This window comes from Notolepis coatsorum, assembly GCF_963971535.1.
Source record: "Notolepis coatsorum genome assembly, chromosome: 11".
Classification (NCBI taxonomy): domain Eukaryota; kingdom Metazoa; phylum Chordata; class Actinopteri; order Aulopiformes; family Paralepididae; genus Notolepis; species Notolepis coatsorum.
In genome coordinates this window covers 38,416,502-38,436,956 of record NC_140175.1, presented here as the reverse complement: position 1 = coordinate 38,436,956, position 20,455 = coordinate 38,416,502, and the positions used below count along the sequence as shown (strand labels likewise).

Sequence of the window (20,455 nt, the reverse complement as noted above, 5' to 3'; positions counted from 1 at the left end):
AGTAAATATATTTTACAGTCTGTATAAAAATAAAAATAATAGCCTAACCATCTTCCCAAGCTGCCATAGACAGCTAATCCTACTAGTGTGTCCCACAGACTTCTACAGGGCATCGAGCAGCGGAAAGGTAGCACGTTAATGGAAATCTATCCATTTGGGAAATCTATTTGTGGTGGGCCTGTGTGATATTGTGGTGGGTCGCCTCCCCCACAAATGAATATATGCACTACCAGTACAATGAGCCGTCTGTCAGTCATCACTGGCACCTCGCTAATGCCCTGCTGCACTACAAATGCACAGCATCTAGCCACTTCACATCATTACACCAAGTGCTTCTCATAGTCAGGACAGCCATCTGAGGTTTCTCATAGTCAGGACATCTATCACATTCAGGTTTCTCATAGTCACATCATTATCACTCACCGACTCTAAATCAAAGAATAATACTCTAATTTCTCTCTTTATTTTTTTAAATTATGTTTGGTAGATATTTTATTGTTTTTTTCCGGGCAGTCCGGCAGAGAGAGAGAGAAATTATGGGAGGATAGATGGGGGAAGACATTCGGCAAAGGTGGCCGGGTCTGGGAGTCTAACCCGGGACGGCCGTGTTGCACCGCAGTGCTGTATGTGGTGCACCACCCTGGCGCCCGATAATACTCTAATTTTAATGTGGATGTAAACACACAGACAAAGTGCCCAAGAGGATTTGCTCTAATTAAAGGATCTGCTACCATTCTTTCTTGACCTCAGCTTACTTACTGTCTGTTCCAGGTCACTGGGCCACACAGTGGGCTTAGAACCAGTGATGTCCTAAGAAGCAAATGGTGTCTTAGGTGTTATATAATAGTGTTAGCTAGTAGCCAGAGGACCTTAGCATCACACTAACATTATTGCATAGTGGACATCGCACAGCATGGCTACCAAAAGTGCACTGGAAGTGGATATTCAATTGCATTTTGTGGTGCATCAACACATAATTAACATAGCATACAGACAAAACATCCAACTATCAATGTGCAAGTGGCATTGTACTTATTGTTGTGTTTAGCACTTGATAAATAGATAAATACTATTAAAGTTTATTAATACCACATTATGGCTATAGTATAGCCTGCTCAGCGAGTTCCATCCAGAAAGGATTGGACTGGGCAAGAGTGGGTGTAACTGTGTGCATGCACATTAGTGATGTGCAGGATGACCCAAGACCAGCAATGTAACTGTGCATGCACATTAGTGAAGTAACATTCAAAAACGTCAGCGCATCATTAACAAGGCCTCCAAAATCATAGGATGTGACCTTCCCTCCCTGGACTCCATCTTCACCTCCCGCGCCAGAACAATTGCTAAGGACCCCTCTCACCCAGCACACCCCCCGTTTCAGCCCCTGCCCTCAGGTAGGCGCTTCAAGTCCATCTTTTCAAAAAACCACCCGCTTCAAGGACAGCTTCTTCCCTACCGCCATTCGGACCCTGAACTCCCTTGGCCCCCCTCTCCCCCTTCCGCCCCTACACTAACCAAGCTCCTGACCTGATGGACTTGACTCTTCCGTGTGTTTATGTTGTGCCGTGTCGTGCTGTATTTATTGTGTCATTTTGTACTGTATTATGTATCCATTTGTGTCTATGTTCCAGTTTCATGTATTGTAGAGCTATTACACTCTGTACCGATCAAGAATACCACCAACCTGGTTGTGTGGCAATAAAGGAATCTTGTATCTTGTAAGTATGACCAGAGACCAGCAATGTATTGTGCATGCACGTTAGTGAAGTATGACCAGAGACCAGCAATGTAACTGTGCATAGGGCTGGGCGATATAACGATAACGATAAATATCGCGATATATTTTAATAATCGATATCGAATATCGAAATTAAAAAAAAATCGTTTTTTTTTTTTTAACCTGCAACAGGGCAGTTTTAAAACCAGACAGTGGACAGACTTGTCTTTCTTGCCTGCAACTTAAAGTAATGGCTTTGCTTGTCCAAATGACAATACTGACCAAATTCAGATTTATTTTTCTCTTGTCCATTTATTTTGTTTGCTTTCTAATTTAAAATACATTTTGAAACCGTCTGTACACAGTAGGCTATGTGTGCTAGCAGAACTAGACTCCAGTCACAAGTCACAGTGCACATGTGTGGTGGTTTGTCCACCAAAAAAGCACCAAAAGATCGAAAATAAACTAGCAGAGCCAGAACTGTTCAACTCCTCTGGAGCCACAGCCAGCAGAGAAGCCGGTTTACTTTAGCTTTTAAACCAGCTGCAGCCTGAGAACTGGAGTGTGAGGGGATGTAACACTAAAGATGGCGGCAAAGAATTGCTGCAAAATAAACATACATCTGTTGTTAAAAAAAAAAAAATTATACTTATAACAATTCGATAATTATCGATATCGAGAAATAAAATAAAATTATCATATCGTTATCGCGATATGATTTTTTCCATATCGCCCAGCCCTAACTGTGCATGCACGTTAGTGAAGTATGACCAGAGACCAGCAATGTAACTGTGCATGCACGTTAGTGAAGTATGACCAGAGACCAGCAATGTAACTGTGCATGCACATTAATGAAGTATGGCCAGAGACCAGCAATGTAACTGTGCATGCACGTTAGTGAAGTATGGCCAGAGACCAGCAATGTATTGTGCATGCACGTTAGTGAAGTATGACCAGAGACCAGCAATGTAACTGTGCATGCACGTTAGTGAAGTATGGCCAGAGACCAGCAATGTAACTGTGCATGCACGTTAGTGAAGTATGGCCAGAGACCAGCAATGTATTGTGCATGCACGTTAGTGAAGTATGGCCAGAGACCAGCAATGTAACTGTGCATGCACGTTTGTGAAGTATGACCAGAGACCAGCAATGTATTGTGCATGCACGTTAGTGAAGTATGGCCAGAGACCAGCAATGTAACTGTGCATGCACGTTTGTGAAGTATGACCAGAGACCAGCAATGTATTGTGCATGCACGTTAGTGAAGTATGGCCAGAGACCAGCAATGTAACTGTGCATGCACGTTTGTGAAGTATGACCAGAGACCAGCAATGTAACTGTGCATGCACGTTAGTGAAGTATGGCCAGAGACCAGCAATGTATTGTGCATGCACGTTTGTGAAGTATGACCAGAGACCAGCAATGTAACTGTGCATGCACGTTAGTGATGTGCAGGATGACCAGAGGCAATACTGTGTAGATGAAACTTGGCCGGCTGGCAGGCAGGTTGAATGAAGAAAATGCAATTAATAAAGAACAAATGCTGTGCAACTCGCATCAAAAGCTTCATGCACTGTGTGCAAAGATATAGCAGGCCAAAAGCAAAATGAGTCAGAACGAAGTGACTTTAGTCTGTATTGAGATAAGCTTGTAAGATGAGGCTGAATAGAGGATAAAAAACACTTGTTTGCTATGCAGCAAATTGGCAAATGTGCTTGAGAAATTGGGCAGACAATTTTAAATCTGCAGTGGCATAAAGATGGGAGTTATGAAATGGAGAGTAGGTAATGAAAGAGGAGGGTAAAGAAGTTGTTGGTAGTATTTTGGTAGTAGTTTTAGGAAGGATTTGGCAGTATTTCAGATTTGGTAGTAATTCAGATTCTGATCCGAATCTATTTTAGTTGTTTTTGGAAGGATCTAGTAGTAGTTTGGTAGTAGTTTTTGGAAGGATGTGGTGGTGGTAGCGGTTAGGGATGGGCGTGAGTAATCGATTACCCTTAGCTATGAGAAAAATCTATCTTAAATTATTTAAAAAAATGAATTTTTTTTTATTATAATTTTTTTTACATATTTGTTTCACATGTGTGTAAGATTATAAAGTTCAAGTTCAAGTTCAAGTTCTTTAATAGTTGTCATACAGAAGTACAGAATACTTTCATACAAAATGCTTCTTACTGTTACGCTCCAGAGACTGTGCTAGACAAGATAGTATCCAATAACATAATAACATAATATAGCATGAATTTAGAAGAAGAATGAGGTCACAGTTGTTCGGTATAGACATATGTACAATGTTCTGAGTTACCATATAATATACAATACACAATACTATGCAGTGTACTAATGTACAGTACTATCTAGTGCAAAGCAGAAGTGGGATGAGGTACAATTTTAGGTACAATTTACAGTAAGGTGTACGAGTTGTAGTGCAATCCTTCATCCATAAATATAAAGTGTGGGGAGTGGGTGCTACAGTGTGTTTGTTTAAAGTGGGTGTGTGCTATAAAGTGTGTGTAGTGGGTGCTACAGTGTGTTTGTTTAAAGTGAGTGTGTGCGTGTGGATGTGTGTGCTATGTGTGTTTGGTGGTTGTTGTTGTGTAGTGTTCATTCATTGTTCGTTTAGCAGCCTGATGGCCTGGGGATAGAAGCTACTTCTGAGTCTTTCTGTGCTCGCCTTGAGACTCCTGTGTCGCTTGCCTGACGGCAGCAGTTCAAAGAGGCAGTTGTTCGGGTGGCTCGAGTCCTTAATAATTCTCTTAGCCTTCCCCTTGCAACGCTTGTTGTAAATGTTCTGGAGAGTGGGGAGCCCCCCTCCAATTGTGCGTTCGGCTGAACGTGTCACTCTTTGTAGTCTGCTTTGGTCTTTTGCAGTGCTATTCCCAAACCAGGAGGTGATGTTGCCGGTCAAGATGCTCTCTATTGTACATGAGTAGAAGTTCTTAAGGATCTTCTGGCTGACTTGGAACTTCCTTAGGCGCCTGAGGAAGTAGAGGCGTTGTCGTGCCTTCTTCACCACACTGTTAATGTGTATGGTCCATTTCAAGTCCTCGGATATGTGGGCTCCGAGGTACTTGAAGCTGTTGACTCTCTCAACCGGTGCCCCGTCGATGCTGAGGGGGCTGTAGTCCTTGACCCCCGACCTCCTGAAGTCCACAATCATCTCTTTTGTTTTGCTGACGTTCAGGGAGAGGCTGTTTTCCTGGCACCATCCCGCCAGGACCTTGACCTCTTCCAGGTAGGCCCTCTCGTCGTTGGCAGAGATCAGGCCCACCACCACTGTGTCGTCAGCAAATTTGACGATTGTATTGCTACTCCGCTGAGCCACACAGTCGTGTGTGTACAGGGAGTAGAGGAGGGGACTCAGAACACAGCCCTGGGGGGCCCCTATGTTGAGGGTGATGGATGAGGAGGTGCAGTTGCCTGCTCTCACCACCTGGGGTCTGCCAGTCAGGAAGTCCAAGACCCACTGGCAGAGGTCATAGCCCAAGCCCATAACCGTTTGTTGGTTTCCTTAAACATATATGTGAATGAACAAAATTAAGTAAACTTTTTTTTTATAATAAAATAAAATTCTAATATATATACGGTATATATTTTTTCTTTTAGTTTTTTTTCCCTTTACGAGTAATACACGATCACTCGAGTATAGCATGCGATCAATCCATCTGGATTTGTCTTAAAAATGCCCATCCCTAGTAGCAGTGGATAATGGCAGTGCTAGCCACACACAGGAAGTAAAACATTTGCTGAATGCATTGGAGTCTGAAAAAATGGAAACCGGCACCTTTTTTTTCTTCTCACATTTTACCAAAACCGCTCTATACAACTAATTTCTGAACAGGTTTTTATAAAATTTAGACATGTACTAACACAATACTTCAGGGCAGGCTATGGACCCAGTGTGTAATTACTCTATTTCATTAGCACTAAAAGTGGATTTTCTTTATTGTATCAGAAACTTCAGAATGTTATCTTTCAAAAGAGACCAGGGCTCATGCATGTGCTATAAGTATAAAGTATAGTATTTTGGTTTGCAAAAAAAGTATGCAGTCCTCAAGTTCAAGTTGAAAAATGGCCACTTTTGGGGACGCCAGTTAACTCATTGTCTGCCAGGAATTAGACGGGGCCCGTCGTAGCAATGCCACACTTTAAAAGATAGGAGTGTATCACCTTGTATGTAGAGCTTAGGGCTGACCTTCGAAGCTTTTTTTGGCAATCGAAGCTTCGGGGCCGAGCTTCGATTTTAATTCGAAGCTTCGAGAAAAAAGAATTAATTATATTAATTATAATATATATATATTTTTTTTTTATCTTATGTTGTGGGACTTGTACAGCACTTTGGTAAACTTTGTTGTTTTTAAATGTGCTCTATAAATAAAGTGGATTGGATTAATTAAGTAGCCCCTTTCGTGACTGTGACGCAGCCAACAAGGTTTCACTCGGCTGCGCTGCCTGGGTGCAGTGAGGCTGCTCTCACAGCCAACGACATGACATTACATAATTATGTTGCAACCTTCGTCTATCAAGCAAACAATTATATTATATTTAATTTATAATTATATCAGACAATGCACCTACAAAAGCAGATGATTAAATTAGCCAACTTGGTAACACATTAGTCATAGCAGCATAGGCATAGCCTTATTAATGTTTTGTGTGGCGTCGCCGTCATGTACAACTCCAAGGGATATTCCCTTGGAGATGCATTTGGGAGGGAAAAAAAATAAAAACATTATAATATATATATTTTTTTATGTTCGAAGCTCATGCCATCGAACGAAGCTTCAAAGCTTCGAAGTATTTAAGACAGCCCTAGTAGAGCTATAACTATATTATAGCTATGGATACAATACTATGGCCCATTTGACATCACCTATCTATCGTTCAATATGTGAAAAAGAATACATTTTCTCATCCATACCATACGTTCCCGTGTTATACCGTGGTGAATATAAGTATAGTTATAGCGTGGTCTGGGGTAATTCCCGAAAGGCTGAGTAATAGCCTTATACGTCAATTCTACTATAAACGTTGCCGTTTCTTGCCTGTACACGCTAGTATTCCCAAATCTAATCTATATCATAGCTAGGGATGGGCGATAAAACGATAACGATAACTATCGCGATAAATTATTTCCTCCAAATAAACATGAAACGTGGTCGCAAAGTTTCGATATATCGATTTTCCAAGCTTGGATATGAGCACACGCACTAACAACCAATCAGTGAAGGAGATGGCCGACAGCGGAAGGAGACCCGGAAGGAGACGCGGAGGTAGGACTCAGTAAACAAGGCTGGCTAGGCTAATTAGCTTGCATGGCGCTATTTTACAGTTTACCTGCCGAGTTGGTGTGTGTTTTGAATTCTGAGGGTAACTGTTATAGTAGTGTGGGGTATACGGTGGACGTCGTTGCAATGTATTGGGGCGGAACAGAGTATTTTATGGTCATATTTAGTACATTGTCATGGAATACACCGCTCGGAAACGAGGCTGGCTAGGCTAATTAGCTTGCACGGCGCTATTTTACAGTTTACCTGCCGAGTTGGTGTGTGTTTTGAATTCTGAGGGTAACTGTTATAGTAGTGTGGGGTATACGGTGGACGTTGTTGCAATGTATTGGGGCGGAACAGAGTATTTTAGGGTCATAATTAGTACATTGTCATGAGATACTCCGCTTGCTTTGGCTAACTGCTAACGTGCGCGGACTGATGACGACATCAGCTCGACTCTCGAGACATTCGCAGCAGCAAAACAAGTCTATTAATAGCACGTCCATCGGCGCCGGGCATAATAAGTTAATTAAACCTGACAGACATTATATCGACGATAATTATCGATATCGAGTTATATGAAAATAATTTTCATATAAGATGAGAAAAACGAACACAGATTTGAGGGTGAATAGAGTTAGGAGGTTTAGACAGATGATCGGTTTAATGCTTTCCCATTGTTTAAACTTTGTAAAACCCACACACACATATGGAGGATGATCTACAGAGTTGATTCATATAAAAAAATATATATATTAAAAAAATGGAGTTATGAGGTTTTGTCCCGACAGCAGCGATATTTGCATTTCGATTCTTAATTTCGATTCTAAAAAAATAAAAAATAAATTAATTTACTTAATTAATACCCTAGTTACAGTACAGCAACCAAATTAAACTGTATCAAGTCAACTGACAATGTGAATAGTATGAATTTTTTTTAAGATTTTTCAAAAAAAAAAAGAGAGAATCTCCTGCGAAATAAGCTGTGACCTGTTTTGACCTGCACCTCAAAGAATCGGAATCGAGAATAGTTTAGAACAGGAATCGAAATGGAGAATCGGAACCTGAATCGTTCAAATCCAAACGATGCCCAACCCTATATAGTGTTTGGTCTCCAAGTTGCTCCACTCTGCAGTAAACACAAAATAATTCTGACCCGTTCCCACTTTATCCAATCAGCAGAAAGAACTCCACACTGCAAAAAATTTCTAACAAAAATAAGAAATCGTTTTAAAGCAAATGTGTCAAATAATCTGCCAGTGCAGTAAGCAAACCTGGCTTGGCAAGATTTCTTGAAATAAGTGAAAATATCTAGGGTTCCCTCTCCTGAGATTGGATGAAGTGGGAACGGGATGCCAGGAAATGTATTTACCGTTTACTGCAGAGCGAAGGGACTGGTCTGGGAGACCCATGTTACTAACCAAAACACTATATCAGTGATGGCTGTCATAATGTAGAGCTATTTAACACTTATTTTAACACAAAAATACAATGTGCAAGATCTTTCTTCCTTTCTTTTTTTTTCTTAATTTAGCTCCAAAACATATCTTAATTAACGTGACCTAGGGCTGGACGGTATAAACGGTATACGGTATAAACGGTATGAATTTGCTCTACGGTATGGATTTTGACTATACCGTTTAACCGGTAGAGCAGCTCTAAAATAGCAATGACGTCATGTAACCACAGCGCGACTATTTCAATCGCATTTGCCCCTAAAAATAGATAGAATTAGTCATAGATAATAGATATGTGCAAACTGGAAAAAGTTATTTAGGAGGCTTCGCGCAGTGGGCGCACTGGGCGTGTCAACACGCAATTGTCATTTCATAATAAACACATATCACCGCGGCGCACAGCAAGTTTCAATTTCAGTTCCTGGCATTTTTAACCAGTGGAGAAAGGTAAGAGATCTTACCTATCGTTTTTCTTATATGAATTATTCTACGTTAATAAAACATACCTGGTGATCAACTACAGTTTGCTGTAAACATTATGATATGTGTGTAGTGTTATGATAACGATAACGGGAGGACGGCTGCAGCAGTGGATTTGCGAAATAGCATGCAGCTGCAGAGCCGCAGAGCCAGTGGCTCTTTCAGGTCTGGTCACAGGCCCGCTCAACAGCGCCCCCCCACCCAACGGCTGAACGACCTGAAAGAGCCACTGGCTCTGCGGCTCTGCAGCTACATATGCTTCTAGCAAAATCCAGGCTGTTTGCAATGGGAGCAGCACGGAGTCTCGACTCGGGACTTATTTTATTTGGAATATAATGACTTTATACGCAAAAGTAGCCTAGTTTTAAGTTAAAATATTATAAATCTACATGCCTTGAGGATGTCATTCTTTATATAGCCTGCCTATCAGGCAAAAAAAATTATTCTAACGGAAACACTGATACCGTGATATATACCGTTACCGTCTATGCTTCAAATTATACCGTGATATAAATTTTAGACCATACCGTCCACCCCTAACGTGACCATACTGACTCAGTATACTGTGAGCAAGTTTCATTGACCAGTGTAGCAGCAGAGCAGAGATATTCCATTCTAAAGTTTCAGAGAGGCTCGCCCTTATACAATGTTAATTTACATTGTCATCATTGCCGGACTGTGTCGAATAGATTCAACCACTAAAAAAGTTCTTATTCCAATGATATTCCCTTCGAGTTTCTCCGATTGGCAAGAAGGGCAAGCCTCTCTGTGAAACTTCAGAATGGAATGTCTTTGCACTGCCGCTACACTGGTCACTGAATCTCACTCGCAGTAGACCAAGTCAGTGTGTCCATGTTGATACATGCAGTGTTAATATTGTCAGCTATTTTTTATTTTAGTTTTAGTCTTAGTCCTGTGTCAAATGCTCGTTTATCATATTTAGTTACCTTTATCTATTTTTCGTGTTTTGTGTTATTATTGATGCTGACGTTATTAGGTGTAGTTGCGCACCCTCTTGGGGTTTTGTTTTGGGGAAGAGTAGGGTGCACGCCTGTGACAGGTCCATTGTTGTGTTGTGGAAAGAGGAAGGTGAATAAAACCTTTATGTTGATAATCATGGATCAATTCTCCTGTGATTTTATTTTACTTTAGTTTGAAAGTAAAGGCGGACTATTCCTCGGTTACATTGGTGGGATTGTTTCCTGCATTAGTGTCCAGCGTGAGACGTAAAGGGAATGCAAGAATGAATTAGAGATGATTTGACAGCTATCTAGTTTCTAATGCTAAAAATAACGTAGCAGTTAGTTTCAAAGTATAGTTAAGACAGCATTCGCCGTTGGACAGTAAGAAGTGGAAACGGTTCTTGACTTGAGTTTGGTGATCAACATAACGGTTTTATTCACCTTCTTCCTCTTTCCACTCCCCAACACAACAACGGACCTGTCACAGGTTTCACACATTTCTCCCCGGGCTGAGCGGGCTTCCCTTCTCCTCCTCGTCTTTCAACAATACATTCTGCCAAGTCCAAGCCCACTGCATACAAGACTGCTGCACTAATAATAACATGAATTATTCTAAAATTATTATTTTGTCTCGTAAGAGATTTTGGCAATATTTTATTTTGTAAACTACATTTTGTGTCGTCGTTTGTAGTCAACGACATTGCATGAATTATTTAGTCATGTTAACTTAGGGCTGGGCGATATGGTCAAAAATGATATCGCGATAACAATATCGATAACAATATCATATCACGCGATATCGATAATTATCGATATTGTTATAAGTTTTTTTTTTTTTTTTTTTTTTTTTGATTTGACAGATTTATGTTTATTTTGCAGCAATTCTTTGTCGTTGCCGCCATCTTTAGTGTTACATCCCCTCACAAACTCAGTTCTCAGGCTGCAGCTGGTTTGAAAGCGAAAGTAAACAGGCTTCTCTGCTGGCTGTGGCTCCAGGGGAGTTGAACAGTTCTGGCTCTGCTAGTTTCTTTTCTATCTTTTGGCGCTTTTTTGGTGGACAAACCACCGCACATGTGCACTCATTCCGGGCCAACAGCGCCCTCTGCAGATGGCCCTTCCGTGCCAACGCTATAGCCAATGGAGAATAGGACTTATTTGCGAGTGCATAAAACACATCAAATATAATAGCAATAGATCTAAATAACAGTGATCGTCAATGAGTTGCTTCCAGTCAACATGTACAAAACGGATTGTTTTTTCATCTGTACATTTCAGTTTTAAATATGAGTATAGTTTGAGATTTCTAGTAATACCAGAGAAAGACATGATAATAGCCCTTTAGTGGAATACACAAAACACTAGGGGTGGGAATCACCAGTTTCATCACGATATGATACGATATCGATTATTTGCCGATAACACAGTCTGCCACGATACGATCCGATTCAGGTGCCTGCGATCGATATGAGACGATATTATATGCCCATTCAGTAACATTTAGATCAACTAAAAAAAGGCAACAGAAATATCATTTGACATTTTTATTTTTGAGCTCTTCCAGACATTTAAATTAAAAACTATTTATTGTTTTTAATACAAATAGACCTCCTGGTCACTGTAAAGTGCCACGTTTTGATAAATTGAGCTTTAAACTTTAAGTAAAACATTTTGGAACTCACAACACGTAAAACCCCTCTTTCCAAACGCAGACACACACAGGGAGAATGCAAACGCAGACACACAGAGAGAATGCCCCCCCCCCCCTTCCCCAGTCCCTAATGGACCTCTGCTGTTCTCTCTATATGGCTCTGATCAGCTTAGCTTAGTTAGCTTATGCTAATGCAACGTTAATTTCGGTATTTAACGCGACGTGGTCGTAAAGGAATGGCGAGGATGCAAAGCATGTTAGATGCATTTGACCCGTTGTGGGGGGGGGAAAAACAGGCACTTATTTCGGGTTGCAAAATAGGCAGACTCTGGAGCTATACTGTAACGTCTACACACGCAGAGCTACTGTTGTTGCGGCCGGGCGGATATGCTCACCAGGGGATTTTCAAAATAAGAGTATCGCAATTCGATCTTTTTACATTGCATCGATCCTATTTGATAATTGATAATAGATCGATATATCGATCTGGATCAATGTATCGTCCCACCCCTACAAAACACGTTGTCATTTTTCTGCTGATTTATTAACGGTTTTCAAATAAACGCTAGATTATCGATAGTATATGTGTCCTCATGTACGAAGAGAAGCGGGGTCTGAAAAATCGCTTCTCTGTACTTTGGTCGGTGCGAACAACACACACACACGCACCCACACACACACACACACAACACGTGCACACACTCCGATGGCGGTGATAGGAACATCTGATTACTAGGGGTGGGATGATACATCGATCCAGATCGATATATCGATCTATTATCAATAATCAAATAGGATCAATGCAACGTAAAAAGATCGATTCATATTGCGATACTCTTATTTTGAAAATCCCCTCGTGAGCACATCCGCCCCCGGCCAGAACAACAACATTAGCTCAGCGCAGCTCCGTGTGTGTAGATGTTAGACAGCAATGCTTCAGAGTCCGCCTATTTTGCCCGAAATAAGTGCCTGTTGTTTTTTCCCCCACAAGGGGTCAAATGCATCTAACATGCTTTCCATCCTCGCCATTCCTTTATGCCCACCTCACGTTAAATACCGAAATTAACGTTGCGTTAGCGTGAGCTAACTAAGCTAAGCAGCTAACCGTGAGAGGAGAGGGGACTTGGGAGGGGTGGGGGCAGTCTACCTTTCTGTGGGGGACTGGGGGAGGGGAATTCTGTGTGTGTGTGTGTGTGTGTGTGTGTGTGTGTGTGTGTGTGTGTGTGTGTGTGTGTGTGTGTGTGTGTGTTACTGAGGATGGACAGATAATGTTGATATATTATGTATTCATGATCATCATGCAACATAAAACAATTGTAGGAAGTTTGGGAGAGGAAGGGGTTTTAGCTTGCGTGTTGTGAGTTCCAAAACATTTTACTTAAAGTTTAAAGCTCAATATATTGTTTTTCATTTAAATGTCTGGAAGAGCTCAAAAATAAAAACAATTGATATTTCCGTAGCCTTTTTTTAGTTGATCTAAATGTGACCGATTGTGTTAAATGGGCACATAATATCGCCTCATATCGATCGCAGGCACCTGAATCAAATCGTATCGTATCGTGGCAGACTGTGATATCGGCAAATATCGTATCGTTGTCCAAAGAATCGATATCGTATCGTGATGAAACTGGTGATTCCCACCCCTACTGATTACCCCAAGATTCGTAACATAAAGGCCTTACCTCACATCTGATGTCATGCAAAAAGATTAATCCAATTCCTGATCGCCATTCCAAATATCGATCGCGTCCATTGATCCAACGTTATAGTCCAAAACACAATGATCCACGATGCTCCCAGTGGGGGGACTCAATGCAATAGTATCCAGCTGCATGCCCGAGAAGTAAAACCTGGACCGGACTTCTTTTTTTGATGCAGTCCCAGCCAATCCAACATGATGTGCAATACCATCCGGGAGACGATAGGCGGCGGTATTTGACCTTTTGCGAGCTCAGACCCATTCCCAACGATAACATCAGGTTGGATGGATGAAAATTAAGGTCACCATTTTCGTTGACTAAATTAATACTGGATACATGTTTTGGAGCAAAATTCAAACCAGAAAATCTTACACATTGTAGCTTCAAGTAGGGGTAATATCCTGTGTGTGTGTGCGTGTGCGTGTACACTAGGGCTGTCACATTATATTCGAATAAAATTTCGAATTTACATAAAAACACCAGATTCGAACATTAACGTAGCAATTTGAATTTGAAAATAATAAAAACGGACTGTGCGTTTAACACATTGTTAAACATTGAGTGCCAAAAACTAGATATTACGTTTTTGGATTGTTTGATCTTTTTACTTTGATCCCCGCTCTACAGACTTGCCCGGAGCGATCTGCATCACTGTGGCACATTCACATACACTAGAACTGCAATGCCGATCGACTATCACCAGGTGGCAGTATCGTCCGTGTCTGAACTGCAATGGCTTGGGGTTGATACAGCCTCTTTTCTTTTTTTTTTGTAGTGGCCCCTCTCCTGCTGGAACAGAAATTCACATTGATCGCCTCGAAACTCCACTCACACGATCACAGTTTTGAGTTAAAACGACCCCCCCCCCTTGATGATTTTGTGAAGGTACATATATACATGTCATATACCTTTTATTTTGGAGTATTTGGGGTTTCAGGGGATCAACCAGAACGGTTTGGGCTTATTGCTCACGATCTATGAAAAAATACTGGATTATCTTGGAAATGCGCAATGTTTAGCGTGTAATAAACTACAAACTACAGCATGTGGAAACAAACTATTATTCCCATGTTGCACTACAAGTAATGTTTGTCAAAATGAGCCACACCATGTCTCCACAGCTATAATACACACACAGCTGTGGCGGTCAGGTGGCGTAGCGGAGATTGCGTTCGTCAGCAACGCCGGAGACGCTGGATTCATCCGTTCGAATCCAGCTCCCGGCGTGTCACCAGCTTGGCTGGCCGTTCACACTAATACAATTGGCAGTATTAGAGGGTGGGAAAGCTGGCGGGGTGGGTCCGGGTCATTGTAAACAGCGACTCCTACAGTTCGGTCGGGGCGCCTGCTCAGCGCGGATAGGATCTAAGAGGGGTAGTGTGATCCTTCCACACGTTACACCCTCTCAGTGAGAGTCCGCGCTGCCAGGTGAAAAGAAGCGGTTGATTGGCTAGACGTGTGTCGGAGGAAGCACGCGATAGCCTCCACTCTCCCAGACCGACTGTGGGGGGTAAGTGCGCAGCGACCAGGAAGGAGATTGGGAATTGGCATAACTACTAACATTGGGATGGGAGAAAATCGGAGGAAAAAGGAGGGGAAGAAGAAAAAAAAAAAACACACAGCTTCGCAAAGAGTGAAACGACAGCGGAAAAATCTAGGGGTATAGATAAGCGATACGCGTGGCACTCAAAGTGTTAATACGGCACGTGGGTTTTGCGACATGCTGCCATGTCGCAAAGTGTTGTTGTCGGCAGTTGGCGCAAGTGTTTGAACGTCTTATCTTGTGAAGTTATTATACACAATATTGGCGACCAGGATTATGGATTCTTTACTCTCACATCTCTCTCCGTTCCTCGCCCTGCCTGGATTGTGCATTCACTGGCTGGAATCTTTCGACACATTCATAATAGCCGTCAGGCTAGCCGATGCGAACGATGTGAGGAAGAGAGCCCTGCTAATATGAGGGACAGCGGATTTTTCGGACTCTCGGAAATGCACATAATTATGGGATTTGTATCACGCTGCTGTCTGGACATTTCTCTGCTCGACAGAACGTGATGCTCCGGCGGATTGTTTTTCATCAATGACGACAGCAGGTGGGTGAGTCGGTCCAAATAATTACTGCCCTGGTCATGGTTATTTTTAGTCTTGCAATTTTAAAGACCTTTTTTGACACTGAAATTCGAATTTGGACTAGTCTACAATTCTGCAAAGAATATCGAATTTGATTTAAAAAATATATTGTGACAGCCCTAGTGTGTACATGAGCAATGATGAACATGATGGCTTACCTCCATCGTCCAACGATCGCTTCGGGCCTCCGTAGCCGTAGAGAGAGGGGTCTACGACTGGAGAGGAGTTGTTCATGTGGGGCATCTGATCACCTCCCATCTTCGCTGCAATCTGGACACAGTGAGGAAGAGAGGGAGGGAGGGAAAGAGAGGGAGAGTCAATATGTAGCCTATATCTGCAAACATAGAAAACCAGTCAACTTTACAGAGCTTTCTTAGAGAAGGGGGGAAAGCTTCCTCTTAATCTCCACTGATGCTCATTCAGCGCCATTTCCACAACATATCATTATCCCATCGAAAAGCTGGTGTGCATTTGGAAAACTTATGAGGCAATGGGAAAAAAGTAGAGTCCTATGCAACCACCTTCAGATATCTTGCATTATATTTTTTGCCATTTTCTACACTGTGTAGTGGAATAACGTTCTGTTGTCTTAATATATCAATGGTTACTGTACGGTCAAAACATCACCATTTAGGCCATTATTTTATCTCCTCCAATGGAGTTAGCTGTCTGAGTGTCTGTCTTACCAGGATAATTCCAGGATAACAATTGGCTAGAGACAAAATTGGAATAAAATTGTGTGGGCGGGTTGATTATGGCACAAGGAAGAAGTAACATTTTGGTGAAGATCTAGTGTCTGGTGGTGGTCTATGATTTGGTGAGAGTAGGGCTGGGCGATATAACGATAACGATAAATATCGCGATATATTTTAATAATCGATATCGAATATTGAAAAAAAAAAAAAAATCGAAAAATCAATTTTTTTTTTTTTTTTTTTACCTGCAACAGGGCAGTTTTAAAACCAGAGACAGTGGACAGACTTGTCTTTCTTGCCTGCAACTTAAAGTAATGGCTTTGCTTGTCCAAATGACAATACTGACCAAATTCAGATTTCTTTTTCTCTTGTCCATTTATTTTGTTTGCCTTCTAATTTAAAATACATTTTGAAACAGTCTGTACACAGTAGCCTATGTGTGCTAGCAGAACTAGACTCCAGTCACGAGTCACAGTGCACATGTGCGGTGGTTTGTCCACCAAAAAAGCGCCAAAAGATCGAAAATAAACTAGCAGAGCCAGAACTGTTCAACTCCTCTGGAGCCACAGCCAGCAGAGAAGCCGGTTTACTTTAGCTTTTAAACCAGCTGCAGCCTGAGAACTGGAGTGTGAGGGGATGTAACACTAAAGATGGCGGCAATGACAAAGAATTGCTGCAAAATAAACATACATCTGTTGTTTAAAAAAAAAAAAAAAAAAAAAAATTATACTTATAACAATTCGATAATTATCGATAATCGAGAAATAAAATAAAATTATCATATCGTTATCGCGATATGATTTTTTTCCATATCGCCCAGCCCTAGGTGAGAGGATAATTAAAAAGAAGCGTGCAGCAAAGAGATCCTACGATATGCTGCCTGACAACAGACAAAGCCAAAGTGAGTCTTAAGACAGGCCTGTAGCAAAATAAAGTCACAATGTCACATATCAGATTAAAGCCATCCTGTTATTCAAAATGGTGGACCATGTCTCTCAGACAAGTTTTGCTCCGAGTCCTGTATGATGTTTGAAGCGGTTCTAGTAGCGTAGCACCTCCATGCCTGTATGCTTTCCCCTAGTGGTGAGTCCACTAGGCTAGTACTGAGTCTACTAGGATAATACTGAGCCCACTAGGCTAGTACTGAGTCTACTAGGCTAGTAGTGATTAGGGGTGGGACGATACATCGATCCAGATCGATATATCGATCTATTATCAATAATCAAATAGGATCGATGCAACGTAAAAAGATCGATTCATATTGCGATACTCTTATTTTGAAAATCCCACGAGTCATATCCGCCGGCGCCCAGTAGTCTGAAACTAAGTGTAGCTCTGTACAGCAGAGCAGGGCTACAGAGCGTCTATTTTGCGACCCGATATAAGTCTGTACAGTTTTCCCCCCGCAACGGGTCAAATGCATCTAACATGCTTTGCATCGTCGCCATTCCTTTATGCCCACGTCGCGTGGGCAGATCTAAATTAACGTTACGTTGGCTGCTTAAGCTAACTAAGCTAAGCAGCTAACCGTGAGAGAACAGGAGAGAGGGGAAGGAGGAGGGTTGGGGGCATTCTGTGTGTGTGTGTGCGCGCGTGCGTGTGTGTGTTACTGAGGATGGACAGATAATGTTGATATTTAAACATGAATACATAATAAATGTATTCATGATCATCATGAAACATAAAACAATTGTAGGAACAGTTGGGAGAGGAAGGGGTTTTAGCTTGCGTGTTGTGAGTTCCAAAACATTTTACTTAAAGTTTAAAGCTCAAGCTCACTGTACCGTCTGAGTCTATATTAATCCCAGCCGAAGAGTGCAAGAGCGCTTCCGCATTTTGCCCTGATTGGCCCCGGTAACGCCCTCCAAATGCGCATTTTCTTTTCCCCCGCTCAGTCGCCGAAATGGAATACATGTATATTATCACGACGCGATTCACTCGCAACGCCATAACGTTTTCCCTGTACATTGCAACGTTAATACAACGCAGCTGTCAACTGTACTTTACATATTATCCAAACGAGGACCACATGTACTTTACATATTATGGAATACATGTCAATCAATCAATCGCGTACCTCTTAGTTAGCTCAGTTAGCTGCATGTTAGCTCAGCAGTTAGCTCATGTTAGCTCAGCAGTTAGCTCATGTTAGCTCAGTAGTTAGCTTCATGTTAGCTCAGCAGTTAGCTCAGTTAGCTCAGTAGTTAGCTCCATGTTAGCTCAGTAGTTAGCTCAGTTAGCTCAGCAGTTAGCTTCATGTTAGCTCAGTAGTTTGATTGCTAGCTCAGTAGTTTGATTGCTAGCTCAGTAGTTATCAATCAATCAATTGTAGCGCTGGGATAAAGGAGTCGGAGGCGGTGTATCGAAGTTGAACCTAATTCCTTTATTCAACAGCAGCATAACAACATACAACAATGTCAACGTAGTCGAATCGATAGGTAGAATGAATGCTCGAGGCAGGAAGTGCTACACACAATATCGTCCGGGGGGAACTACTATTCCCAACAACAGTTCTGTGTGAATTATGTACAGTCACTACACAATCAATCAATCAATCATGTACCTCTTGCACGGCTGCGGCGCGGCGGCAATCATGTACCTCTTGCACGGCTGCGGCGCGGCGGCTGGCGTGGCTGAATAACAGTAGCAGTGATCGCCTGCTGCGTCCATCGCGTGTATATATATACCGTATTAGTATTAATAGCATATAGCAATAGCAATATATAGCAATAGCAATAGCATATAGTATTAATGTGATTGACCATCTGCATATATTAATATGGCGCATTCTGGCATCTGTGATTAGTGTTGAATGGGGGTCTACTCTGAACCGCGTCGAACCAAGCGGCGACCTCATGCGCGGCGAGCACCTGGGCGAAGGAAAAGGAAATGCGCATTACCGTACTGGCGTATGGCGAAGAATGCGGAAGCGCTCTTGCACTCTTCGGCTGGGATTAATATAGACGCGTACCGTCTGTACTATTAGGAAGTGTAGTAGCCGGATAGTACTGAGTAGGGATGAGTACCTTTCACATTTGAACCGATACCGGTACCTGTGAATCGATACCGGTACCCAGCGGCACCTGTTTTCTGTACTTTAGTCTCTAAAAATTTATTCTACCTACCTCAGTTGTAAAAAAAATTATATTTCAAACTTAATATTTAATAAATAAATAATGTATTATTACTTTATTATTATTTACATCTTACTGATGTAAAGCACTTTGAACTGCAATCCCCTGTATGAAAGGTGCTATACAAATAAAGTTATTATTATTATTATTTATTTAGAACATAGAACAACATATACAGTCACACACATCTTTAAATAAATGTTATGTTTATTTAAAAGAAAATGTTTTACAAATTAACAAAAAAAGGTACACATCTATATATTTAAATACAAAATAAATAAAGGTATTGTATTTTACAAAATATAAGTATAAAACAAGGGTAAACAAACCACTCTAGCAGCAATTAACTATTCTGCTGATCAAAAAATACACATCTATATATTTAAATAACAAATAAATGAAAGTATTTTACAACTGATTAAACAAACAATCTAGCAGCAATGAACTACTCTGCTGCTGATTGAGTATTCTAGCAGTTCTTTTTCAGAAAGATTAACATGTTCACTCCAGGGTTTCCGTTAGAATTTTTTTTGCAGGTCTGAGTGTCCGGTAGATTTCAATCTACCGGACAAATGGGATAAATTCCGGTCAGAGTTTATTGAGCTTAAAAACAATTGATAGGCCTATATAAAGAATGACATCCTCAAGGCATTTATAATATTTTAACTTAAAACTAGGCTACTTTTGCGTATATACAGTCATTAATATATTCCAAATAAAATCAGTCCCTCGAGATTTCGTGCTCCTGCCGACTTGAGGTGTCGGTGGGCAGTCTGCCCGACATTAATAAACAGCAGTCTGTTATAATCACATTTTTATGAGCTAACGAATTCCGTTATATTGGACATTTATATTAATTATATCAAGCGAAGAACTGAGAAATTTGGCAGAGAGAGACGGCAACATTATCGTGGGTTTGCGTGATGTATATCTCCACCTCCCAACGACTTGGTGCTGGTCATAATGTCCGGTGAAAATAATTCCCTCCAAGCACAATTAGATTATTTGAATTGTATTAAAATAGGCTAAAATTAGGCGGTTAGGTGGCCGAGCGGAGATTGCGTTCGTCACCAACCCCGGAGCTGTGAGCTGGATTCGCCTGTTCGAATCCAGCTCACAGCTCCGGGGTTGTCACCAGCTTGGCTGGCCGTCTGCACTAATACAATTGGCTGTATTAGAGGGTGGGAGAAGCTGGCGGGGTGGGTCCGGGTCGTTGTAAACAGCGACTCCTACAGTTCGGTCGGGGCGCCTGCTAAGCG

The 20,455-nt window shown here is 41.5% G+C and overlaps 1 protein-coding gene across 1 annotated transcript in view; it reads right to left on the bottom strand.

Annotated features, from left to right (window-relative positions):
- fubp3 (far upstream element (FUSE) binding protein 3) overlaps window positions 1-20,455 on the bottom strand; it is a 147,230-nt gene that overhangs the window by 98,320 nt on the left and 28,455 nt on the right. The window contains 1 exon segment of the mRNA XM_084323998.1: window positions 15,526-15,637. Within this exon segment, the coding sequence (XP_084180124.1) occupies window positions 15,526-15,637 (112 nt within the window).